We start from the raw sequence: 27660 nt of genomic DNA, 5'->3' as shown, positions 1-27660 counted from the left end.
GTTTCAAAATAATTATGGAGAAGGATAGGACTGGACCCAGGGTTGAAATTTTTGTTTGGAGAAAGGCTAACTTTGAGGAGATGCGAAAGGATTTAGAAGGAGTGGATTGGGACAAGTTGTTTTATGGGAAGGATGTAATAGAGAAATGGAGATCATTTAAAGATGAAATTTTAAGGGTACAGAATCTTTATGTTCCTGTTAGGTTGAAAGGAAAGGTTAAAATTTTGAGAGAGCCATGGTTTTCAAGGGATATTGGAAACTTGGTTAGGAAAAAGAGAGATATCTACAATAAATATGGGCAGCATGGAGTAAATGAGGAACTCGAGGAATATAAAGAATGTAAGAAGAATCTTAAGAAAGAAATTAGAAAAGCTAAAAGAAGATCAGGTTAATTTGGCAAGTAAGGTGAAAATAAATCCAAAGGGTTTCTACAGTTATATTAATAGCAAAAGGATAGTGAGGGATAAAATTGGTCCCTTAGAGAATCAGAGTGGACAGCTATGTGTGGAGCCGAAAGAGATGGGGGAGATTTTGAACAATTTCTTTTCTTCGGTATTCACTAAGGAGAAGGATATTGAATTGTGTAAGGTAAGGGAAACAAGTAGGGAAGTTATGGAAACTAATACGATTAAAGAGGAGGAAATACTGGCACTTTTAAGGAATATAAAATTGGATAAGTCTCCAGGTCCTGAGAGGATATTCCCTAGGACCTTGAGGGAAGTTAGTGTAGAAATAGCAGGGGCTCTACAGAAATATTTCAAATGTCACTAGAAACGGGGATGGTGCCGGAGGATTGGCGTATTGCTCATGTGGTTCCATTGTTTAAAAAGGGTTCTAAGAGTAAACCTAGCAATTATAGGCCTGTCAGTTTGACGTCAGTGGTTGGTAAATTAATGGAAAGTATTCTTAGAGATGATATATATAATTATCTGGATAGACAGGGTCTGATTAGGGACAGTCAACATGGATTTGTGCGTGGAAGGTCATGTTTGACAAATCTTATTGAATTTTTTGAAGAGGTTACGAGGGAAGTTGACAAGGGTAAAGCAGTGAATGTTGTCTATATGGACTTCAGGAAGGCCTTTGACAAGGTTCCGCACAGAAGTTTAGTTAGGAAGGTTCAATCATTAGGTATTAATATTGAAGTAGTAAAATGGATTCAACAGTGGCTAAATGGGAGATGCCAGAGGGTAGTGGTGGATAAATGTTTGTCAGGTTGGAGGCCAGTGACTAGTGGTATGCCTCAGGGGTCTGTACTGGGTCCAATGTTGTTTGTCATATACATTAATGATCTGGATGATGGGTTGGTAAATTGGATTAGTAAGTATGCAGATGATACTAAGATAGGTGGCGTTGTGGATAATGAAGTAGGTTTTCAAAGCTTGCAGAGAGATTTAGGCCAGTTAGAAGAGTGGGCTGAACGATGGCAGATGGAGATTAATGCTGATAAGTGTGAGGTGCTACATTCTGGTAGGAATAATCAAAATAGGACATACATGGTAAATGATAAGGCATTGAAGAATGCAGTAGAACAGAGTGATCTAGGAATAATGGTGCATAGTTCCCTGAAGGTGGAATCTCATGTGGATAGGGTGGTGAAGAAAGCTTTTGGTATGCTGGCCTTTATAAATCAGAGCATTGAGTATAGGAGTTGGGATGTAATGTTAAAATTGTACAAGGCATTGGTAAGGCCAAATTTGGAGTATTGTGTACAGTTCTGGTCACTGAATTATAGGAAAGATGTCAACAAAATAGAGAGAGTACAGAATATTTACTAGAATGATACCTGGGTTTCAGCACCTAAGTTACAGGGAAAGGTTGAACAAGTTAGGTCTTTATTCTTTGGAGCGTAGAAGGTTGAGGGGGGACTTGATAGAGGTATTTAAAATTATGAGGGGGATAGATAGAGTTGACGTGGATAGGCTTTTTCCATTGAGAGTAGGGGAGATTCAAACAAGAGGACATGAGTTGAGAGTTAGGGGGCAAAAGTTTAAGGGTAACACGAGGGGGAATTTCTTTACTCAGAGTGGTAGCTGTGTGGAACGAGCTTCCAGTAGAAGAGGTAGAGGCAGGTTCGGTATTGTCATTTAAAGTAAAATTGGATAGGTATATGGACAGGAAAGGAATGGAGGTTTATGGGCTGACTGTGGGTCAGTGGGACTAGGTGTGAGTAAGCGTTCGGCACGGACTAGAAGGGCCGAGATGGCCTGTTTCCATGCTGTAGTTGTTATATGGTTATATAATAGAATTTTGAATGCATTAAATTTAAGCACATAGTACACAATAGAAACATCAGAGCCTGGAAAAAAAGGCAATTTGCCTAAGTTAGCCAATTTTATCTCTATTATGTACTCTTATTAGCACTTTATTTTGTTCTTCATGCCCTGTGAATATCAACTTTTCCAAGTAATTTCTGTCTAAATAATGACAAGATGGATTAACAAGGGCAAAATTACCTGGTTTGAATCAATACTTAGCCACTTCGCATCACACTCTTCAGATACTTCTATTCTGTATTTCGTTCGATTGATGATCATGTGAAATGGTGTGAAGGTTACAATTTTAGTTAGGTTGAAGCTGCTGGTGTCTATCCTCACACCAACCTAGAAAAATATCTTCTGATTAGAATCGATTTTGCTCATGATTAGAAAAGGATTAAAAAAAACTGAATCATGCTGTAAGTAGCTGACACATTTATTTCCTTATGGTTTCTTGTTTCCATGGAGACCCACTTGTCATCAGTTACAAAATGCTCATTTCCACAACTCTAGAATTAGGGCAACAGATATCAACTACAGAATTCCTCAATTGAGGTTCCAAACTGTTAAAAAGCTGGATTTTAGTATTGTTAGGTGAAGTTTGCAGATAATTGTGACAGCAGGTCAGAAGGATGGGTTCCAGCAACAATCCTCCCTTTGACACTTCAAAACCTATCCACCACCTGCAAGGAATATGACAGAATTCATTCCACTTGTTTTGAGAACTTTGATCACTAGCACATTTTAGGTGCAGTTCATACAACCTCCAAAATACACTGGACAACACCTCCCTAAATGCCACCGTCAAAAAGATGAGCTCTACAGACACAAGGCAACATTATTGTTTACTTCTCAAGAGCCCATTGTTTGCCTCAGAAAAGTAACCTCAGTTCTGGAACTCCTTACGAAATAGTACTGTGGTAATGCTTTCATCAGATGATTTCAGCAATTTAATTCAGCAACTCATCGCCATCTTTTCCAGGAAATTGGAAATGGGAATAAGACTTCAATGGATGAAAAAGATTCTTTATTTCCTTTTTATAGAACTTAAAATAACACTAATTAAGAACCCACAGGGATAAAAACTCCTTCCTGATCAAATAATTTTCAAAAACTGCATGCTTTTTCTCTCATTTATCTAAAAGGCTTAAAATTCACTGCAAATAAAAAAATAAAATGCTGAAAATATCTGGCAGATCAGGTAGCTATACAGGGAGAAACCAAGCTATTCTAAAGACAGACTGCTGCTATGAAATTTGAACTTTATTTCACTCTTTACAGACATCATTTGGTTTACTGTGTATTTCAAGGTTGTTAGGCTTTATCCTGAAGACTACTTAATACATAAAGTCATACATTAAGAAATGTAACAGCTGCTTAAAAGCAATAGTGAAACTAAGCATGGAAGCCCCAAGAGAAAATAGCATTGAGCTTTTAACTAATGGATTAATGCAGTTTATCCATAGTTTCATATATATATAAAACTGTCAAGGGTCATAGCTTTAAGTAAGTGTATGATAATATCTTACCTGATAATCCTTTTTTGGTCCTTTGCATTTAACAGAGCCATAACTACCCACAGTGTTCAGAGAAAACCAATCTGACAATTCGCTGTCAGTTATCTTTAGTTGAACCTGTTATTAAATTATTAAACAGATACAATTTTGTTGTCATTTAGCAATGGTGCAACTATACTAACTGACTTTGTTCAAAGCATCTGTCACATATCCCTGCAATGAACTAACAGTCAAATTACTTCATAATACATTTTAGAGTATCACACAAATCCAAGTGCTTTCCATTAAGGGGATAAAATAGGGCATTATATTGTATATATTTGCCCATTTTACAAGTAAACTTACTCTTTAAAAACTTAGAAATCTTAAAATCAATATACTACACTAATAATTTAAAACCATATTCTAAAACATGATAAGAGAAATCAAACCTTCATCAAGTAATGCCAGTATGATACACAAAGCTGTAAAGTTTATAGTTGTAAAACCAAATCAGGAAAATGGAAAATGAAGAAAATGTTCTTCATGTCCTTGACTTGACTAGTAGAAATGCCAGGAATTTGATGATTTAACATTTAATTGGAGTTTAATTATTTTTAAAATAGTAAATGCCAAACATCAAAAATGAGATTACTTGGATCATTTCATTCAAAATTGCTGTTCAATGACAGACTTGAAGTAGGTATTAAGCATATGGTATTTCACTCTATAATTTTAATTAACTAAAATTCAATGCTTTATTGAAGCACTAAAATACTGCATTTAAGAGGACAAATTGTAATAAAGCAATATTACATGACATTTAAAATCCAAATTTGAACATATTGAAATATTTAGGAACCAACTGCTTAATTGGGAAGTAGACTGCAGGAGATGAACAATCCTGATGGATTGGTGGGTGTCTGGATTTCAGCAGAAGGGCAGTAGAAGCAGAAATGCTCTCCACTAAAGTGGATCTAGATGAGTACTGTAGAAGGCAGATCCACCAATGCAATGGACCAAGTGGAACTGACCTGAACACATTTAGGGGGTAGGATACATGATCACCTATAATGATTTAACAATTCTTTCATTTATTTGACACCAAGACTGTTAACTTTGAAACTTCTAATCTAATTTTCCTATACCTTCTTCAGCATCAAAGGTTAATATCCAAATTTGCAAACACGAGGAAATCTACAGATGCTGGAAATTCAAGCAAAACACACAAAATGCTGGTGGAGCGCAGCAGGCCAGGCAGCATCAATCGTAAGAAGTACAGTCGAAGTCAAGACCCTTCGTCAGAACTAACTGAAATCTCCTATCATTTCGGATCTCCCCCTCTCCCTTTCAAATCTCTTACTCTCTCTTCTTTCAGTTAGTCCCGACGAAGGGTCTCGGCCCAAAACGTCGACTATACTTCTTCCTGTTGATGCTGCCTGTTCTGCTGCATTCCACCAGCATCTTGTGTGTGTTGCTTAATATCCAAATTATTCAGGTACTCTTTACAGGCATGCAAAAAGGACAAATGGGTTAACCACTTTGAGATGAACACTTACTCTGATGGTATTAAAGGTTTGTAAAGTTCTATACCCATGAACGGCAAAAAATGGGCTACTCTTGCACAGGTAGCAGTATAGTCAGGAAGCTGTGACTTTTTAATTGAACTGCATTTTATCATTTTACTTCCTGTTTACTAATCTAATTAGCTCCCCTGTATAGGATAGTACCCTTCCTCACAATTTCAACATATTTCATAGGACTCTCTAATCTGAAAAGTTCAAGTAGCTTGGTGTTGGGATAAAGTGCCACAAACATTGAACAAATTTACACACTTCAGTATATTCTCCCAGTGTTCAAGGGTCTCATGAAGTAGCTTTTCCTTTACTATACACGATCAAGTCATCAAATGAGACAGAGGAAAAATAGTTGGAGAATGTCAGCATCAACAGTACAGTGCTGTGCCTCATGATCCAAATGAGCAATTAGCATTTAACAAAAACAATATGACTCTACTGAAGTGACTGGATGAAATAGAAATTCAGGGGTGGGATCCAGCTTCCTGACATGCGTGCACTTTTGTCACAGTTGCCTTCACACCCTTGTCCATAAAAGCTCCTCCAACTTAAATATTCCTTTGATAAAAAGTACCATCTACTTGTTATTTCACTATTTTAAATAATAATTATGGAAATAAGGACAAATCAGCATTAAACCTTCCTGAGGTGGAACAGAAAGGAACCCTACCTTGTTCTTTTGGAAAATACATTTTGATCCAAAAGAAAACAGCAAAGGTTTTCTGTAATCCAAAGGATGCTTACGGTGGACATCATCAGCTTTATACTGAAGCATCCTCCCAGTTTTATTTATCATCCAATATGGACTATGCAATGTCAACAAAGTGTATCCAACGTTGCTCGTCACAAGGATTGCAATGTCTATTTCACTCTTTTCATCATCGTGTGTTTTAAATTTGATTAATTCAATGTCAGTTTGGTTGCTTTTGATGCTGTATTCTCCTGTCCAATTATGGCCCAAATAATCAATAGTGAGGGTCAACTTAGACTTGTCCAATACAGCATCATGAAGCTGGGCAGAATTTCCTTCGTCGACCTTCAAGGTTCGTTCCACACTTCCCTGCAAAAAAAGCACAATTTCTTTTTTTGAAAAAATATTGTTTACAATTTTATTTATTAACATCTACTGAATATCAAAAGGCCAAAAGAGTAGACATGCAGAGAATGTTCCCAGTAGTGGGAGAGTCTAGGACCAGAAGGCACAGCCTCAGAAAACATAGATTCTTTCTATAACAGAAATGCGAGAACTTCTTTAGTCAGAGTGGAATTCATGGCCATGGACAGCTATGGAGGACAAGTCATTCAATATTTTTAAAGTGGAAGTTGATGGGCTCTTGATTAGTAAGGGCATCAAAGGTTACGGGTGAAGACAGGAAAATGGCATTTAGAGGGAATTAAATTAGCCATGATCAAATGGGAGGGCAGACCTGATGGGCCGAACAACTAAATTCTGCTGTCTTTTGATCTTTTCTCTATGAAATTTACACATGCAACAAAGAACAATGAAAGAAGAAACACAAAAAAAAATCCGAAATGCTTCCAAAGTCATATTAACACCTGGATTTAACTTTTAAAATAAAATACAATATTCCAGTGAGATAGATTAATTTGCACAGATAATAGGTTAAAAATTGTTCTTGCATTATCATATAAAGGATTACATATGACATGCCATGCCCAGATGGGGTACCTAGTCTTGTACCGAAGACCTGAGCTGATCAACTGAGTGGAGTATTCACTGAGATCTTTAACCTCTTGCTTTGGCAATCTGAGGTACCGCCTGCTTCAAGTAGGCTCCAATTATACCAGATTCTAAGAAGAATGTAGCAAACTGCCTCAATGGCTATTGTTATGAATGTACCACAGCTCTGAGGGGCCGAAGGGTGTGGGGGTAGCCCCCTCCTTTGTGAGAATCGCAAGATCACTATTGAGTCAATTCAGGAGACACAGGAAATGAGAGAGAGACATGCAGAATCCACAAAAGGGTTAGAATGTGTCCTGGCCTCCAAAAGGCGGACCCATTGATACCGGCTATTGTCTCTTGGAGACGGACGTGTATTGCATCCTGGACGATGCAATCAAAGCCCCAGGCAATGAACCAAGGAGGAGGTTGGTGAAAGGATTGCATCATCCCCAACCTGATTGACACCTGAGACCCTGTGAGTCAGGATAAAAAGAGGGTCTGTGGGAACAGCCCCTCAGACGCACCAGAAGACATGCTAGAAATCCTGTGACAGCGTTTAATAGTGACAGCCGGTGGGGGGCTCGTGTGCGTCCTCACCACGGAAGAACGGCTTTAGCTAAAGGAGAGGCCACAAGTGAACGGCCACCCCCAACGAGACTCCGACGGATCGAACTCATAAAGGTTGGAAAACCCGCAGGGTAACTGTTCCCATTCTATTCCTATTTCTCTCTCTCTCCAACAAAGTGCAACACAGCGACAACCAAAAGACGGCAGCTTGTGGAACTGCAGTGAACTGTACATTTCCATTGGACAATTCATTATCTCCTAGACAACGATACAGCTTATTTCTTATTGATTATTATTATACCCGCACCTTTAGATTTAGTATTGACAACGTATATTATCTGTATGTTTGCATTGATATTATTTTTGTGTATCTTTACTAATAAATACTGTTAAAAATAGTACCATCAGACTTCAACGGACCTCTCTATCTTTGCTGGTAAGTGACCCAGTTACGGGGTACGTAACACTATAGTCTAGTCACACTTACTTCCACAGTGATTAAGTGTTTTGAGAGGTTAGTGATTAAACATATCAACTCCTGCCTGAGAAGAAACTTCGACCTGCTCCAATTTGCCAACCGGAGCAACAGGTCCACAGCAGATGCCATTTCATTGGCTCTTCACTCAACCAAGTGGATTATTAACTTGAGGAGGAGGAAACCGGAGGTCCGTGAGCCAGTCCTCGTTGGGGGATAAGATGTGAAGAGGGTCAGCAACCTTAAATTCCTTGGAGTTATCATTTCAGAAGAACTGTCCTGGGCCCAGTTTGCAAGTGCAATTACAAAGAAAGAACTGCAGTGCCTCTACTTCCTTAGAAGTTTGCTAAGATTCAGCACAACATCTAAAACTTTGACAATGTGGTATAGATGCGTGGTGGAGAGTAGTGACTGGCTGCATCACAGCCTGGTAAGGAAACAACAATGCCCTTGAACAGAAAATCCTACAAAAAAAATAGTGGCCCAGTCCATCACCGGTAAAGTCTTTCACACTACTGAGCACAACTGCACAGAGTGCTGTTGCAGAAAAGCAGCATCCATCATCAGGGACCCCAACCACACAGATCACGCTCTCTCTTGCTGCTGCCATTAGGAAGGTGGTACAGGTGCCTCAGCCTCATACCACCAGATTCAGGAACAGTTATTACCCCTTAGCCATCAGGCTCTTGAATCAGAGGAGATAATTCCACTCGACTGCGCTTGCCCCATCATTGAACTGTTCCCACATTCTATGGACTCACTTTGAAGGACTCTTCATCTCATGTTCTCGATTTTTATTGCTTATTGATTATTCCTATTTTCTCTATTCTTTTTGTATTTGCTTACTAGTTGGCTGCCCTGTTGACGCAGTCTTTCATTGATTCTATTACGATAATTGGATTTATTGAGTATGCCTGTAAGAAAATAAATCCTTGGGTCGACATACATGTACATAGACAATAAATTTTCTTTGAACTTTGACTTTTTTTTGAAGAAAAGGTGACAAGAGATTTCACATGGTGGAATCTGAGACAAAACTGCGAGATGAACTCAGTAGGTCAAGTTGCACCTGTGCAGGAAAATGGACAACCAACATTTTAGGTTGAGAACCTTCATCTATTCCACAGATGATGCTTGACTCCCCGAGTTTTGTCAGCAGTTGGGTTTTTTTTCCATCTTTTTTTTTTTAAACACTCCCTCATACCTTAACTTTCATAGTATTTTCTATGCTGGTTTTACTTTCCATCAGCATTACCTTACATTTACCTGTATTGAAATCCATTTGCTTTGCCTCGGCCCATTTTCCTAACTGATCAAGGCTTCTCCGTAATCTGCAATAACTTTCTTCACTATGAACGATATATCCAAATTTTGTGTTGCCTGCAAACTTGCTGATCAAGCCTTGTGCATACACATCTAAATGAATAACAAGAGGTTCCAACACCAACACCTGGGGCATACCACGAGTCATCAGTCTCCTTTCTTACCAATTTATCCCTCATATCTCCTGGCCAATTTTGAATCTATCTAACTAGTTTTCCAGACCAACCGTCCATGCATTACCTTATCACAGATCCTGCTCAAGTCCAAATACTCAACATCCATTGCCCTTCCCTTACCTATTCTTTTACCTCTTCGGAGACCTCAACAATATTCACATTCATCAAACTTCCCACACACAAAGCCATGCTAATTCCTTCAAGTCAGACTGTCTATCCAAAGGTGGTAGATCGTCTCCCTCTGAATTCTCTGTGGTAATTTGCCTGCCAAAATCAAAATGACCATTCTGTAACTTCCAGGCTTGTCCTTTGTTACGTACCCGTGACAGGTGACAGTGGTACTCTTGTCACATGACTGGGGTTGAAGTTATACTGGACTTGAGGTAATGGTCTTGTGATGGTGGAGTGACGTCATTTTCCCGCCAGTAGAGGTCATGTGACAGTTTTTTTTCACAGGGTATAAAAGGAAGACCCCACCCTGTGGGGAGGGGCAGTTCGTGGCTGAATTTGCCAAGTTGACTTCATGCCACTGCGTGATTTAATGTTATGACGCAGTTTAGTTGAAAAATGAAGTTTTATCTAATGCCTAAAGTTTAAAAGGTCATTGCCGCAGTTTCTTTACTGTGGAGAGTGAAGATAAAAGTTTGGGAGTTAAAGATCGAGGAGAACCGATTTTCGACGGTGGAATGGTTTCGACCTTGTGTGCTCCTCATTCGGAAGGATTTCGTTGACTGTTCTCGTGTTAATCTCTGCTGGGATAGCAGGAGATTGAGGACAAAGTGTGGAAGAAGAGGTCAGTGCCTTTAAACCGTTACGTTTTATAAAATTCTACGTGGGAAGAGTTTGACGCCGGGGATCGAAGGACAATGACGTGGAAGAGAATTTGAATCGCCTTTAAAAAATCTCTCCTTTTAAATGGACTGTGAGCATTTTGAACTTTTGGCATACTGCTTTAAAGAACTGTTTTTTTTCAATACCGCTTTAAGAACTGCTAGAGCTGCATCGCTTTAAGAACTGTGAAGTTGCCGCACAGCAGCTGTTTTCCGGTTACGTTGGTGTTTGTTTACTTTTGGGGGGTTTGTTTTCAGTGTTTAATAAACGTGTTATTTGTTATAAAAACCCTTGCCTAACTCATATATATTTATTGTTGCCTGAATACGTAACACCTTGCTAACCTTCTTAAACAATGAAACAATATTAGCTACCTTCCAGTCTTTGAGAACATTATCAATAGCTAACAATGAAACAAATCAAGAAACTTTTCTGGACACATTTCACAAATTCCACTCCATCCTGGTACTTAACACACTGTGGACCAGTTAATATCCAAGAAATTAAAATCTCCCACTTATACATTCTATTATTCTTACAACCACGAGCAATTTCTCTACACATTGCACTGTCCACGTGGGGGTTGGGTGGGATATATAATATAATCCCCTACAATGATGTTTGCCTTCTTTTTATCTTCTACCCAAATGGCCTCACTGGACAGTTCTCCAAGAATGTCATCTCTAAGCATCGCTGTTAGGTTCTCCATTAGCAAAAAGGCAACAACCTCTCCTCACTTAACTGTATCTCTGTCATGCCTGTAGCACCTATACCATTGAATGTTGAGCTGCCAGTCCTACCCTTCTCTCAGCCATGTTTCTGTCCTGGCTATAACATCCCAAACCCCAGAGCGAATCCAAGTTTATCCACCTCAGTTATTAATATTTGTGCATTGAAATAAATGCAATTCAATTAACTACTTCCAACTCTCTTTTTACTGTGCCCCTAGCTACCAGGATTACTAAATATGCTCTCACTGGTTACTGCCTTATCCAATAACTTTCCCCTGCTCACAGTTCCACACCCCTGTCAATCCAGGTAAAACAGAGCAAGTGACAAAATAGTTGGTTTATTAAGTAATTACACTGAAATTAATACAGGATAAAAAGGAAACAAATCTAGAATGACAACTAAATATAGAGACATATATAGCTACAACTATAAAGCTACAAAATTGTTAAAACAATTTCAAATAAAATGACATTACATCCAGTTCCCTTCCCTTGATGGCAGGATTTTTATAGATACATAGAAAGAAAAACAAGAAAAACATTTGAGCACAATCAAAGGTGCATAAATAAAACATACCAGTAAACTTACCTCAGTTAGGCATACATCAACCATACAAGGCAGAAGGTTTTGAAGAATTGCAGTAGGCCACAAATGGAGCACATATGCATCCTTGTCTTCATCGGGATTGTCAGATGTCAGTGTGTCATGTACTGCAACTATATTGATCATCATTGGGTCCTGCTCATTGTTCCCAACAAAACAGCACTCACGCTTAAATACAACTTTAGTATTTGTATTTAAATGACCAAAAGTGATAGTTTCACAGGGAGCATATGGTTCCTTGTTCTTCATTATTAATTGTAAACGGAGATCTGATCTAAAAAAAAAGAAAATGTGTTTTAAAATGATAAATGAACATTTATGCTTTATCAATTAGCAAATGTATTTAAACCTATTCTCTGCCTCAAAATACAAATTGCAGATGGTATCTTCAAACATACAATGATCTTCTAATGCACTTCATAGCAAAAATACATAAAGCTCACCAAGCCAACTGAGTGTAGTAATGCTTAAAATGCTGTCTCACTGATAAAACGTAAAATACAAACTATCCTCCATGGCACAGTTTGAAGAAACGTTGACAGTCCTTTGAGGATTAACTACACTGTTGCACTTTACAATAATGGTTATACTTCAGACCTCACAATGGTGTAAAGAGCTGTTGGAAAGACATTATAAAAATAGCTCTCATGAAAGACAACATATAAACACCTTTTCCTTTAAAAAAAAGAAACCATGGAAAACATGATGCCCATAATGCCCAGGGGGCATCTAATAGGCTATACAACCACTCAAATACATTCCGAAGTGCGGAAACCAGCTTTGTTAGGTGGAAAGTGCATTGATTAATCTAATGTGCATGCACTAAGCTGCTAGACGTGGTCAGATACAATTTCTGGACTAGCTTCTTTTAATGATGGTGATTCAATGCTAATGATGGCAGTCAGTACAAGCTTCTTGTTCTTTGGCAAAATTGTACCATGAAATTTTTACATCCACCTTAGGGAGCTAGCTGTTACACAAACTCTTGTTTGTAGAGGCAAACAAGAACCTCAGACAGTTGAAGTTTCAACTTAAGGCCCCCTTAAGAACTTTCTACAGAGGCACAATTGAGAGCATCCTGACTGGCTGTACCACTGCCTGGTCTGGGAACTATACTTCCCTAAGTCGCAGGACTCTGCAGAGAGTGGTGTGGACAGCCCAGCACATCTGTAGATGTGAACTTCCCACTATTCAGGACAATTACAAAGACAGGTGTGTAAAAAGGGCCCGAAGGATCACTGGGGACCCAAGATACCCCAACCACAAACTGGTCTAGCTGCTACCATCCGGGAAACAGTATCGCAGCAAAAAAATGCCAGAACCGACAGGCTCTGGGACAGCATCTTCCACCAGGCCATCAGACTGATTAATTCATACGGATACAATTGTATTTCGATGTTACTGACTGTCCTGTTGTACATACTATTTATTATAAATGACTAATAATTGCACATTTAGACGGAGACGTAATGCAAAGATTTTTACTTCTCATGCATATGAAGGATGTAAATAATAAAGTCAATTCAATTCAGTTTAAATCTTCTTTAATTAAAGTAGCTTGCTATAATTTTCACATTGTCCACCTCACGTTTCCCTTCCTTTACTCAACCTTTGTATTTTCATTTCATTTTAAAATCTTTTTATTAATTAGTATTGAAGATTAACAAAAAAAGATACATTGAGTCAATATGTCATTATATACAATAAAGAATTAAATTAGCAAATAACTGATTAACAAAGCTAAGCAATATATCAATAATAATAAGAGAAAATAGTGTTAAGAATATTTTTTGAAGGAAAAAGGAAAAAAAAAGAACCCCTAACTAAAAAAAATCTGTACTAACTGAAAAAAACAAACAAAAAAAAAACCAATCCACCACCTCAAATTCATTTAAAAAAAAATTGGAAGGAAACCATATTAATTAACTCAAATCAAATGATAGTAGCGGGCAAATGAACCCCACCTTTTCTCAAAATCAAACTGAGGATCGAAGTTCAACTTCTGATTTTCTCCAAACTAAGGCATAACATCACCTGTGAGAACCATTGTATCAAAGTTGGAGCAGAAACGTCTTTCCATTTCAACAAAATAGCCCTTCTGTCCAATAATGTAACAAATGCAATTACATGTTGGTCTGACGGAGAAATACCATGAATATATTGAGGGACTATACCAAATAAAACTGTCAATTTATTAGGTTGTAAATTAATTTTAAAAACTTTAGAAACTGTAGAGAAAATAGACTTCCAAAAATGTTTCAGTACTGAACATATGTGTCAATGTAACTGTCTCAGTTTTACATCTGTCACACTGACTATTAACATCAGAAAACATTTTAGACGGTCTCTTCTTTGTTAAATAGTAATGATGTACAATTTTAAACTGAATTAGAGAGTGATTGGCACAGATCGAAGAAGAGTTAACCAATTTCAAAATCTGCAACCAATCTTCTGTTATCAGGGTCATGTTAAGCTCTCTCCCCCAAACTTGCTCAATCTTAAGTGAAGGCTAATTGTGCTGTTATAACAATAAATTATAAATTTTCCCAATAAAACCCTTCACTAAAGGATTCATTTTTAAAATAAAATCTAACAGGTCAGAATCTTGTATATATGGAAAATTACTTAAGTTTTTTGTAATTAGTGTCTAACCTGAAGATATTGCAGGAAATATGAATATGAGAGTGAGTATTTAGTTACCAATTTCTCAAAAGACATCAATCGGCCATCCTGGAACAGATCCATGAAGGAATAAACCCCTTTATTCCTCCAAAAAAGAAAAGTAGGATCACTTAATAAAGGTTTAAATAAATAATTTCGATAAATTAAACCAAAAAGTTTAAATATTTTAAAATTTAAAAAGTTACGAAACTGGAACCAAATTCGTAATGACTGTTTAATCACAGGATATGAACTTAAATTAGTAATTTTGGCCAGTTATACAGGTAAAGAAGCTCCTAATAATGAGGTTAAGTGAAACTGTTTCACAGCATTCAATTCCAAATTAGCCCAAGACGGTCGTTCATCTCTATCAGCCCAATATAACCAAAAACACTTATAACGTATATTGACAGCCCAATAATACTTTCTTAAATTAGGCAAAGTAAGACCTCCATCTTTTTAAAATTTTTGTAAATGATATTTACCAATTCTTGGTCTTTTATTATTCCAAACAAAAGATGAAATAATAGAGTCAACCTGATCGAAAAACTTCGTAGTTAAAAAAATAGGGATTTTTGAAATACATGTAAAAATTTTGGTAAAATCATCATTTTAACTGCATGAATTTGGCCAACTAATGAAAGTGTAAGTGGATTCCATCTACAAAATAATTGCTTCATAAAATCCACTAAAGGAACCAAATTAGCTTCATAAAGGTCCTTATAATTTTTAGTAATAATAATACCTAAATATTTAAATGAGTCCTTAACTCTAAAAGGAATGTCATCATATATAGAAGCAGAATCATTTAGGGGAAATAATTCACTTTTATGAAGGTTTAGTTTATATCCCAAAAACTTTCCAAAATCGTTTAATAGTTTCAATAAACTAGGAATGGATTCTTCAGGATCGAAATATAAACTAAGAGATCATCAGCATAAAGAGAGTTCTTATGAACAGTCCCATTTATGAAAATTCCACAAATATCTTTAGCTTTAGAAAGTGCAATAGCCAAGGGTTCCTACCTTTGCATTTTCATTTAAATATTCAAAGCAAGCCCACAAATCAACTTGTAATTTTGACTCCACCTCCACTTCCCAGTAAAGCTCAGATTTAGGAGGTGATGCTGATGGGGCTTTGATAAGTTGCTGCAGTACATGTACTGTCTACCATCTCCAACATCAACAGAAAACTTGAGATTAATGTAATTAAAGTTTAGATTCTTATAATGCCATTCAACTGGACTACTTTGGTTTAGATAAAATCAAGGTGCTTCAATGTTTTTGTTTTAGAACTGCACTAAATAGATAGATAGATAGATAGATAGATACTTTATTCTTCCCCATGGGGAAATTCAACTTTTTTCCAATGTCCCATACACTTGTTGTAGCAAAACTAATTACATACAATACTTAACTCAGTAAAAAAAATATGATGTGCATCTAAATCACTATCTCAAAAAGCATTAATAATAGCTTTTAAAAAGTTCTTAAGTCCTGGCGGTAGAATTGTAAAGCCTAATGGCATTGGGGAGTATTGACCTCTTCATCCTGTCTGAGGAGCATTGCATCGATAGTAACCTGTCGCTGAAACTGCTTCTCTGTCTCTGGATGGTGCTATGTAGAGGATGTTCAGAGTTATCCATAATTGACCGTAGCCTACTCAGCGCCCTTCGCTCAGCTACCGATGTTAAACTCTCCAGTACTTTGCCCACGACAGAGCCCGCCTTCCTTACCAGCTTATTAAGACGTGAGGCGTCCCTCTTCTTAATGCTTCCTCCCCAACACGCCACCACAAAGAAGAGGGCGCTCTCCACAACTGACCTATAGAACATCTTCAGCATCTCACTACAGACATTGAATGACGCCAACCTTCTTAGGAAGTACAGTCGACTCTGTGCCTTCCTGCACAAGGCATCTGTGTTGGCAGTCCAGTCTAGCTTCTCGTCTAACTGTACTCCCAGATACTTGTAGGTCTTAACCTGCTCCACACATTCTCCATTAATGATCACTGGCTCCATATGAGGCCTAGATCTCCTAAAGTCCACCACCATCTCCTTGGTCTTGGTGATATTGAGACGCAGGTAGTTTGAGTTGCACCATAAGGTATTCATCACCTTATTGATAATGTTGCAGGTACTGAGAGAAAAAATTGGGAACCCAGGTCACTAGAGTTGTACAACAGCAGCTGTACCTTCTATCAGTGGACAAACACATTGCTGCAATTACAAAGAAAGTACACTAGCAGCTTGACTTCAACAGGATTAAGAGAGATTTGCTATGTCACCAAGAACTCTTGCAAATTTTTATAGAAGTATAGTGAAGAGCATTCTGAGTGGTTGCATCAGGGCATGGCATGGAGATTCCAATGCACAGGATTGCAAAGGTTATAGTCTCAGTCAATTCCACATTGGCATAACCCTCCCCATCTTCAGACATCTTCAAAAGGTGGTGCCTCAAGAAAACAGCATCCATCACACAATTGGAAAAATGCCCTCTTTTTGATACCTCGAGTTCAAAATTAATTTATCATCAAGGTACAAACAGTGCCTACGAAAAGTATTCACCTTCTTTAAAGTTATCACCTTTTATTATCTTACAACATATAATCACAGCAGATTTAATTTGGCTTTTTTGAGCCTGATCATCAGTAAAAGACTCCTTTGTGTCAAAGTGAAAAAAGATCTCTACAAAGTGATCTAACTTAATTACACATATAAAACACAAAATTATTGATTGCATACGTATTCATCCCCTTTAATATACACACCAAATCATCACTGGTGCAGCCAACTGGATTTAGAAGGCACATAATCAATCAAGGTGTCAATTGTTAGTACTAAAAATATACCTGTATCTGGAGGGTGCAACTGCTGCCAAAAACTACATCATGAAGACAAAAAAAAACACTAAGCAAATCCAGAAAATGGTTATTGGAAAGCACAAGTTAGGAGATGGATACAAGAAAATTTCCAAGTCACTGAATATGCCTTGGAGTAGAGTTAAGTCAATCATCAAGAAATGGAAAGAATACAGCTCAGCAGTAAATCTGGCTAGAGCAGGCCATCATCAAAAACCAAGTAACTGTGCAACAAGGGGACAAGAGAGGGAGGCCGCCAAGAGTCCTATGACAACTCTGGAGGAATTATAAACTTCAGTGGCTGAAATGGGAGAGACTGCAGAAACAACATCTGTGGACTGGGTGCTTCAACAGTTGCAACTTTATGGGAAAATGGCAAAGAGAAAGCCACTGCTGAAAAAAAAAACTAATGATATCTCGGCTGGAGTATGCCATAAGGCGTGTAGGAGACTCTGAAGTCAGATGGAAGAAGGTACTATAATCTGATGAAACAAAAATTGAGTTTTTTTGCCATACTAAACGCTATGTTTGGTGTAAGCCAAACACCACACGTCAAAAGCAAACTATCCCTACTGTGAAGAATGGTGGCGGCTGCATCATGTTGTGGAGATGCTTCACTGCAGCAAGCCATGGAAGTGTTGTGTTAGGTGGAAGGTAAAATGAATGCAGCAAAATACAGAGAAATCCTGGAGGAAAAACTAACGCAATTTGCAAGACAATTGAGACTTGAGAGAAATTTATTTTCCAGCAAGTCAATGGCCCCAAGCTAAAACCAAAGCCACACAGGAATGGCTGTTTACTCATGATCCCCATGCAATCTGACAGAGCTTGAGCAGTTTTGTAAAAAAGAATGGAGAAAAACTGCAGTGTCGAGATGTGGAAAGTTAAGCTTTTGGACAGAGGGAGGTCATATATGGCAAATGTAAACCAGAATCTCTAAAACTAAAATTGGTTCAATGGACTCAAAAGAGAATTTGAAGCACTCTTTGCATAAAAACACTGAGTGTTATGTGGCAAAACCATTCACATCAGAAAGGTAAGGAAGGCAGATTAAAGGGAGTATTTATACTAAGTTGGTGGGGGATAGGAACTGGAGTGATGGGGTAGTTGGTATACAAGTTAATGCAGTGTGTAGTGAGTCTGTGAGGAAGGACAGGCATATGAGAGGGCAAATTTGTAGTCTGTGGGATAAGTTGAAGTGTAACATGGAGGCAAAATTCAAATGCACACAGTATACAGTACAATGTAGATCTTGTAGTGCAGTTAGAGTTGGCAGGTATGACATTGTGAGCATCACTGAGTTGTGGCTGAAAGACGATCATAGTTGGGAGCTTAACATCTAAGGATACACATTGTATCAAAAGGACAGGCAGGCAGAACAGGTACGGTAGTTCTGTTGGTAAAAACAAATCAAATCCTTAGAAATAGGTGATACAGGACCAGAAGATGCAGAATCCTTGTGGGTAGAGTTAAGAACTGCAAGGGTAAAATGACCTTGATGGGAATTATACACAAGTCTCAAAACAGTAGCCAATACATGGGACATAAATTTCAACAGGAAATAAAACAGGCATGTAATAAAGGAGATTTCAATATGCAGGTAGATTGGGAAAATCAGATCGGTGCTGGATCCCAAGTGAGGGAATATGTTGAATGTCTTTAAGATAGCTTTTTAGATCAGCTTCTGGTTCAGCCCATGAGGGGAAAGGCAATTCTGGATTGAGTGTTATGTATGAACCCGATTTGATTAGGGAATTGAACCCCAAAGGAGGCATTGATCATAATAGAATTAAACCTGTTGTGTAAAACAGAGAAGATAAAGTTAGATGTATTAGTATTACAGAGGAGTAAAGGGAAACATAGAAATATGAGAGAAGAGCTGCCTAAAGTTGACTGGAAGGGGATATTAGCAAGGATGATGGCTGATCAGCAATGGTTGGGGTTTCTGAGGGCAATTTCAGGTGCAGGATAGATGCATCCACTAAGAAGAAGTGTTCTAAAGGGAGGATGAAGAAACGGTAGCTGAAAAGGGAAGTCAAAGACAGCATAAAAGCAAAAGAGGGCATAAATGTAGCAAAAATTAGAGGGAAGTTAAAGGATTAGGAAACTTTAAAAAAAACCAACAGAAGGCAACTAAAATCATAAGGACAGAAAAGATGAAATATGAAAGTAAGCTAGCCAATAGTATCAAAAAGGATACCAGAAGTTTCTTCAGATTTAAAAAGATTGGCGAGAGGAGATATTGGACCACTGAAAAATATTGGAGAGGTAGTAACTGGGGACAAGGGAATGGTGGACAAACTGATTAAGTATTTTGCACGTCTTCACTGTAGAAGACACTAGCAGTATGTTGGAAGTTCAACAGTGTCAAGGGGCAGAGGTGAGTGCAGTTGCCATTACCAGGGAGACGGTGCTTAGGAAACAAAAAGATCTGAAGCTAGATGTCACTTCGACCTCAGGGTTCAGTAAGAGGTAGTTAAAGAGAATGTGGAGGCATTAGTTATAATCTTTCAAGTATCACTAGATTCTGGAATAGTTCTAGAGGACTGGAAAATTATAAATATCACTCCACTGACCTCAGTGGTTGGGAAGATGCTGAGAGTCGATTGTTTCAGGGTACTTGTAGCCACATGACAAAATAGGCCAAAATCAACACAGTTTCCTTAAGGGAAAATCTTGCCTGCCAAATTTATTGGAATTCTTTCTAGGAGTAATAAGCAAGGTAGACAAAGGAGAATTAGCGAATGTTGTGTACTTGGATTTTCAGAAGGCCTTTGATATAGTGCCGCACATGAGGCTGCTTAACAAATTAAGAGCCCGTGCTATTACAGGAAAAATGCTAACATGGATAGAGCATTGGTTGATTGGCAGGAGGCAAAGAGCCAGAATAAAGGGAGCCTTTTCTGGTTGGCTGCCAGTGGCTAGTGGTGTTACACAGGGAGCTGTGGAACCCACGACATTGGGTACATTTAAGGCAGAGGTTGATAGATTCTTGATTAGTCAGCATGAAGAGTTCCGAGAAAAAAGCAGGAGAGGGAAATGGATCAGCCATGATGAAATGGCGGAGCAGACTCAATGGGTCAAATGACTTAATTCTGTTCCTATATCTTATGGTCTTAACAATACAAGAGACCATAGTATGACAGGAAAGATACTAGCATGGATGGAAGATTAACTGACAGGCAGGAGGCAAAGATTTGGAATAAAGGGGGGCTATTCTGGTTGGCTGCCACCAGTGGCGTTCCGCAAAGGTTGGTATTAGGACTGCTTATTTTCATGTCACATGTCGACAATTTGAATAATGTAACTGATGGCTTTGTGACCAAGTTTGCAGACTATACAAAGATAGGTGGAATGCAGGTAGTGTTGAGGAAGCAGGGTGTCTGCAGAAGGACTTGAACAGATAGGCCGAATGGCAAAGTGGCAGATGGAAAATAGTGTAGGGAAGTGTATGGTCATGCACTTTGGTAGATGAAATAAAGGCACAGACTATTTTTTAAATGGAGAGAATATTAAAAAAATATCAGAAGTGCAAAGAGGCTTGGGAATCCTCATGCAGGATTACCTAAAGGTTAACTTGTAGGTTGAGTTGATGGTAAAGAAGGCAAATACAATGCTAACATTCATTTCGAGAGGGGTAGAAGAAATGAGCAAGGATGCGATGCTGAGGGTTTATAAGGCATTGGTCAGACCGCATTTGGCGTATTGTGAACAGTTTTGGGCCCCTTATCTAAGAAAGAATGTGCTGGCACTGGAGAGGGTCCAAAAGAGGCTCACGAGAATGATTCCAAGAAAGAAAGGGTTAGCGTACGAGAAGCATTTTATGAGTCTGGGCCTGTACTCACTGGGGTTTAGAAAAATGAGAGGGGATCTCACTGAAGTCTATCAACTTTTGAAAGGATTTGGAGAGGAATTTTCCTGTAGTGGGTGAGTCTAGGACCAGAAGGTGCAACCTCACAATTTATGGGACATCCACTTAGGACAGAGATGAGAAGAAATTTCTTTTGTCAGAAGGTGATGAATCTGTGGAATCCATTGCCAGGGACAGCTGTGGAGGCCAAGTCATTGAGTATATTTAAAGTGGAAGTTGATAGGTTCTTGGTTAGTTAGGATGTCAAAGGTTACTAGAAGGAGGCAGGAAAATGCGGATGAGAGGGATGACAAATCAACTTTGACAGAATGGCGGAACAGAATTAATGGGCTGAGTGACCTAATTCTGCCCACAAGTCTAATGGTCTTATTGTTTTAGTTAGCTGCCTTCCATTTCTACAGAAAAAAAATCTTGAATAATAAAGAAACCTGAGAACAAGAGTGTCTACTAAACTTCACTGGTCTATTATAAAAGCATTTGATAACAGGATCTTAAAATCATCAACAGGATTATACAAAATCAACACAGTTGAAAGTGAAGTTGTGTTTGCCAAATAAAATGTACTTTTTTCCATCAGGATTTAACTGATAAATAGATTTACAGTGAACCAGTGGATGTTGTACTGTTTAACTTTTAGAAAGACAGAGAGTTCCACATTACATAATAGTTGGCAAAATGGGATGAGGATGATAAACCTGACTGGCTCACAGACTGAAAACAGGATTAGGAATAAGTAAGTCATAACTAGTGGGTTACTGCATTGGTTGGGTTTAATCTACTTATATTGTAAATGATTGGCTTGGATGAGTGAAAGAAATGTCTTATCAATCAGTCTGAGGATAACAGACTTGGATAGAACTACAGATAAGAATGCAAAAGAAATTGAAAAATAAATTTAGGTAAGTGGGAAATACATGGTGGGCAGTGTATAATTTAGATAGTTCAGAATGTTTCCACTTCAGTAAGCAAAATAGCAAGGCCAAGTGTTACTTACATGGCAATAAATTAGGAAATACTGATATACAAATACTCCTGGGGGACTTTAATACACCAGTCTCATAATGCAATCCTGCAGTTAAGATGGAAAATACTGTACACAGGAGCAAGAATACCTTGAGAAATCATACAAGGCTTTATTATGTTATTTTTTGTCACAATACAAAATAAATTGTTCCATGCAAAATTAAAATAATTAAGACTATATAATTTAACTCAAATACCTGTAAGAAAGCAAAGGCACATTGAAATCTTCATTTGGCTGAATTTTACCAAGCATCTTCAATTCTGATTCCATATCTTCAAACACATTGAAAGGTAACGAAAAATGATTTTTTATCTGCAAATAATATTAAGTTTAAGTCAGGAGTCAAGACTGAATTCCACAATGGACAATAATATAAATACAAAAGTTACAATTTAGAAATTCCCACTTTTGTTAATTGATAAACAAAAAGATATAAAGAGATACTCCAAAAGAGACTTTCTTAATTGAAATACCTTGTATTGGATTACCTTTTGATACTCCACAGAAAAAAGTAAGATTCATGTACCAGCAGAACAATTCAATACAATGGTGCAGGTCTTCCACCGTGGTTGGTGAAAGAACAACTTAAAAGATGCCAGATGAAGAATGAGAATAGCTATCAAAATTTGACACTACTGCACTATACATGAGAATAATAGTTCCATCATCCATTAAACCTATTCACCCAAGAATATGAAGTGCCTTGTGTGAAAAATTAAACCACTGGAATTTTCTCAGACGATCCAAATAACAGTTGTATGAAAGAATTTAATTCAAAGTAGCAGAGATATTAGTTATATTGATGGTTTACATGATCTACTGCATTAATATTTTACTTTCTAATTTTTCAAAAATAAGCAATGGTCATGATCAAATTGTAGATTTGTGTTAGGCATATTTCTATATTTAGATCACAGCATTTAGAAAATACATAGCTCAAAAGTAATCTGTTAATAAAGGTCAGCAAATTTAAGTGACAAATCATTCTTAGTACAGTGGATGAAATGAACTATATACCTGAACAGGAGAACGAATTGTTATTCTCTTGCTTCCTTGCACTGCATCAATCTGGCATATAATGGCTCGCTCAACAATTGATTCCTCGTGTGTAATGGTGTACAAACGGCGACCCAACTTAATCAGTGGAATTTTGTCAGCTGCAGTGTGGCCCTGAGGAGCTGTGTGAAATTTAAAAGGACAATGCTTTATTGATAAAAAAAAATCTTAAAGTGACACACATTAACTAAGCTCCCAAATGAATACACTAAATTCAGACTTTAAAACTTTTGTGTTAACAGAAATAATTAACACACTTTTTTGCCGGCACAATAAACAATTAGATATTCATTTCAAAGTATTACTGACAAGGCAGGAAGACTGCAAGTTGGGTGAAAATTTGAAGCTGGTCATACTCCAAGATGCCTCACATCAAAGTTGAGAATTCACATATGGCTACAGAGGATGAACTTAAATGTTATTTCAATGGATTTTATTGATGTCATACATTATGATGCTGATAGACAGAATTAGTGCTTCATTTGACAGGCAGCATAATGTATGTGCAGACTGTTTTTTTTAAATGGTGATGTCAACTTTTTTCTACCACCCACTGAACATTAGGCAAGAGTACATTAATCCTGCATTCCCAATTTGTTTTTGCAGTCATACGGTTATTCACTTCCCAATGACTATCCACTTCTGACCTATTTGTGAAGTGGTAGTAGTCCAGAAGTTGATCCGGTTAAGTTCTGGTACTAGTAATGCCAGAATAGTATGGTATGCGATTAGGCAATAACAATGCTGCTGAATGCCAAGCATAGGCAGTTAAGATACTCTTGACAGATTTGACAATGTGGCAGAAATGTTACTTGCCACTTACATGGCTCACATGTGCACAAGTTGTCACTATGAAGAATTAAGAGTAGTACTGAACACTATCTGTTTAAGCTGTCTTTTTGGATTAAGATTCTGATTTGGAGGGTTTTAAAGCCTGAATTAATTGTCAGAAAAACCCACATTTTGACTACTAATATAGATCAATGTTGGAACTATAGTTTCCATCCTACCCCATCTCTGGAAGAGAACACAGGAGGGTAATTTCTGAGCTTTTGCCATTATAGAGTTCCTCTGTACCAGTGCTATGGTACCACGTGCCTAACAGTAGGGGGGGGTCAAAGATTGTTGGTAGGATGGGAGGGATTACTGACAATGCTACCGGCCCTACATACACAGCTCTCCTGATAAGTTTCTCTAATGGGTGGAAGAGAGACCCTGATGATCCTCTCAGCTGTCCTTACAATCCTTTGTAAGGATTTGTGGTTAAAAGCCTTGAAATTCCCTTATCAGATAGTGATAAAGCTGGTCAGGACACTCTCAATGGTGTCCTGTAAAAATTGGTTAAAAAGTGGTGGGTGGGAGTGGGAAGAGCCTCAATCTCCACATGAAACAAGAGATGCTGCTGTGCTTTTTTGACCAAACAGGTGGTGTTTAGGGACCAGGTGAGATCATTCATTATGTGCACTCCCAGAAGCTTGATGCTTCTAACCCCCTCATGTATGTGCAGTGAGGAGTGGTCACCCTGCACCTTCCTGAAATACACAATCATCTGTTTGGTTTTGTCCATGTTGAGACTCAAGTTGTTGTGCTTGCACCCTTCTAACCAGTTGCTCTACTGCTGTCTTGTCATTGTTGTTGATGAGGCCAACAATTGTCCCTTCAAATACCTTCCCAAAAAATATTTTCCCCTCAACGTGCAACTGCGTGACACATAATTGTGAAGCCATTGCGAGTTTTCCTCCTTTAATCTTACTAAGACATGTAACACTTTCTACCTTTCAATGATAATGTGTACAGAATTTCACTATCCCTGTTCCCAAATTCTCCAACATCAGGTCCTTCTCCTTTGTGGATATTGATGGAAAGTATTCATTTAAAATCAAAATGGGATTGTCAGTTTCTGGAATTTGGTGTAATTCATGCAAATTTTATGGTCTGTCAATAGGCTAAAAAATTTACATACTGCCGCACAGAGGATAGTAATCTTCTGTTGATTCGATTTTCTTTTCACTACATTTGGAGGGTTTTGCAGAATCAGCGATGGTGTTAATTTTTTGATTATCTAGCGAAAGGTCCAGATTTCAAAATTCTAAAATGGCGCAGGTATCAATATAGACAGGCACACAAGACTTTAGTCCAGGAATGCTATTTAATCTTCAAAAAGCCTTTTCCTCACTTGACTAAAGGCTATGCTAGCATATTAAAAGTAGCAGAGAATTTCATCAATGTCTGCCTTTCTGAGAGCAGTCTCCAGATATATTGAAAGTGATCTCGCTTCCCAGGTCTTGTTAGAGGTCAAAGTAGTTGGTGGATAGGTTGTAAGGGATCTTGGTCTTGTACATGTTGAGTGGAAGGCCTATCCTCTTGCATCTTTTGATGAATGAATCATCAGGGTCTTGAAGCTCAGCTTCTGATAGTGCGCAATGCAAGTTATCATTTACACAATACAGCTCAAACTTTGAATTTGGATGAACTTGGCTCTGGAATGATTCAAAGCTTGAACAGTCTTCCATTAGTTTCATTCTCATGGGAAGTTCATCAGAAATGAGCAGTGATGAGAAAAGTTGAAGTAGTATTAGGGTAGTGACAGAGCCCTGAATGATTTTTGACATGAAATGTTAACTCAGTTTCTCTTCCCACAAATGCAGCCTGACCTGCTGAACGTTTCAAGCTTTATTTGTATTTCAGATTTCAAGCAGATTTTAAAAAATATTTTTATGAAGCAGAACTGGCTTGACAAAAATGCAGAAAACTGAGGAACTAATCAACCATAAAACAAGGCATTCTTGGACTGGAATGAAAGCTCTATCTTTATTCAAAAGGAAACAGTTCCACAGGCACCCGAAAGCAGTGAAAACTAAGAATGTGGGTGAATTCAGAGAAAGAGAAACAATCAATATCCACTGGAAGAATAATTTGAAGTCTGCAACTGCGACTCTGTCCTTCATCCCAAAGCAATACAGGCCAGCTTCATTGCCATCCTGAAAGGCAAGTCATGAAGAAAATCTATCCCAACTCAAAAAATAACAAGACCTCAAAAGAAAGTGGCTTCCCCTCTAAAATAGTGAAACTGAGTGGTGAAACAATTTAGACACAAATGTACAATCTTTGTGAAAAGGATGATATATCTAGGGGAGCTCAGAAATTACTTAATCATGACTACTTTCAAGAAAGGAAGCAAATTTTACAGTGTTAACAGATGACTCGCTGTTGTCTCCCCCTTGGAAAGTCAGCATCAAAGTCCTTGAATCACTCTATAGATTCGATCAGTTTCAGACAATGGTCATGATCTTCATCACATTACAACTCCAAGAAAATCTGATTACTAAGTAATCATGGACAAAAATCTTCTCGTGTTAAGTGAAAATTATTTATGAAGCAGCTAAAAATTTTTGGATCAAGAATACCACTCAGAGGAACTTTTGCAGTAGTATTTCTACAGTTGAGTTGGACTGATGGAAAAACAATTCTGATTATGGAAATAGTGTACTAATAATGTACTAATCAAACAAATGCCAATTAGAGACATGTCAACAGTTTGATATGTTTGAAGACAAGGTAATAAGCCAACAGTTGCTCCTTTCATAATTCTTTCCCACAAAAGGAATATACTTACTTAGTGAAATGTAAAACAATTTGCTGCTTGCATTAGTTAAGTTTGATAGAAGCTCCTGTTCATTTGTGGTCCGTTGGTAATCCATATCAAGAATCTCTCCATCTTTAAGTTCATAATGCATTTTTGGTGATGTTCTATTGATGACAACAAATGAATCACTAGGATAAATTGTAACATCAATTCCAAGAGAATTCTTTATTGCAAAAGGTGCTTGGTCTTTCTGAAAAACGTCACTTGTTTTACCAGCAGCTTCAGCAAATGCCTAAAAAGTAAAATATGCAATATAAGTCACCATTCACCTGATAAAATTCATAAAAATATGATGATATTTAAAAACTTCTGATTTATTCCCTTGGAATACTTTACTGAAAAATATCACTTGTCCAGTCAATTTACAGCCATTTTTGATTGCAAGTGGAAAAGCATTTGAACACAGAAATACTTTGCCAAGATGGATAGGTTGCCTACCTTGTATGGTCTTTCTTTACTCAAGTAAGGACTTAATAGGACTTAACGCAAGCAATAGAGTGTCTGAAGATCTGATTACATTAGTCGGCAATTATAACAAAGGGCAAGAGAATGCCCTTGATGTCTGATTCTAAACTGCTCCACTTTAAGTAAATACACCATAAACTACCTCGTACCTGGAATACAGTCTCAAAACATCATGCATCTTTTCATTTCCTCCCTTCAAAAAGTTGTTTAAAAACCTTGCTGTTTGACAAATCTTTTGCCAATCTAATCTAATCTTTCCTTATTTGGTTCATTTGTCTTTGAAAATACTCCTGCAATATAACTGTAAATGAAAATCAAAAATTTGCAAATCCTAGAAATATGAAATAAAAGTAGTC

At 37.7% G+C, this 27660-nt stretch overlaps 1 protein-coding gene across 4 annotated transcripts in view; it reads right to left on the bottom strand.

Moving 5' to 3' along the window:
* vps13a (vacuolar protein sorting 13 homolog A) overlaps nucleotides 1-27660 on the bottom strand; it is a 345233-nt gene that overhangs the window by 100024 nt on the left and 217549 nt on the right. For all 4 annotated transcript variants that reach the window (XR_012101939.1, XM_073070330.1, XM_073070344.1 and 1 more), the window contains exons 44-50: nucleotides 26810-27071; nucleotides 23155-23315; nucleotides 22334-22449; nucleotides 11708-11996; nucleotides 6002-6391; nucleotides 3788-3892; nucleotides 2457-2603 (exon numbers count right to left, since the gene is read on the bottom strand). Coding sequence is in view for 3 of the 4 variants with exons in the window: in XM_073070330.1 (XP_072926431.1) it covers nucleotides 2457-2603; nucleotides 3788-3892; nucleotides 6002-6391; nucleotides 11708-11996; nucleotides 22334-22449; nucleotides 23155-23315; nucleotides 26810-27071 (1470 nt within the window). In the remaining variant the exon portion in view is untranslated. The remainder of the gene's footprint in view (nucleotides 1-2456; nucleotides 2604-3787; nucleotides 3893-6001; nucleotides 6392-11707; nucleotides 11997-22333; nucleotides 22450-23154; nucleotides 23316-26809; nucleotides 27072-27660) is intronic.

The sequence above is a fragment of the Hemitrygon akajei genome, chromosome 2, assembly GCF_048418815.1.
Source record: "Hemitrygon akajei chromosome 2, sHemAka1.3, whole genome shotgun sequence".
Lineage (NCBI taxonomy): Eukaryota > Metazoa > Chordata > Chondrichthyes > Myliobatiformes > Dasyatidae > Hemitrygon > Hemitrygon akajei.
Note: the sequence above shows the minus strand (reverse complement) of the source record. Positions and strands in the feature narration are given on the sequence as shown.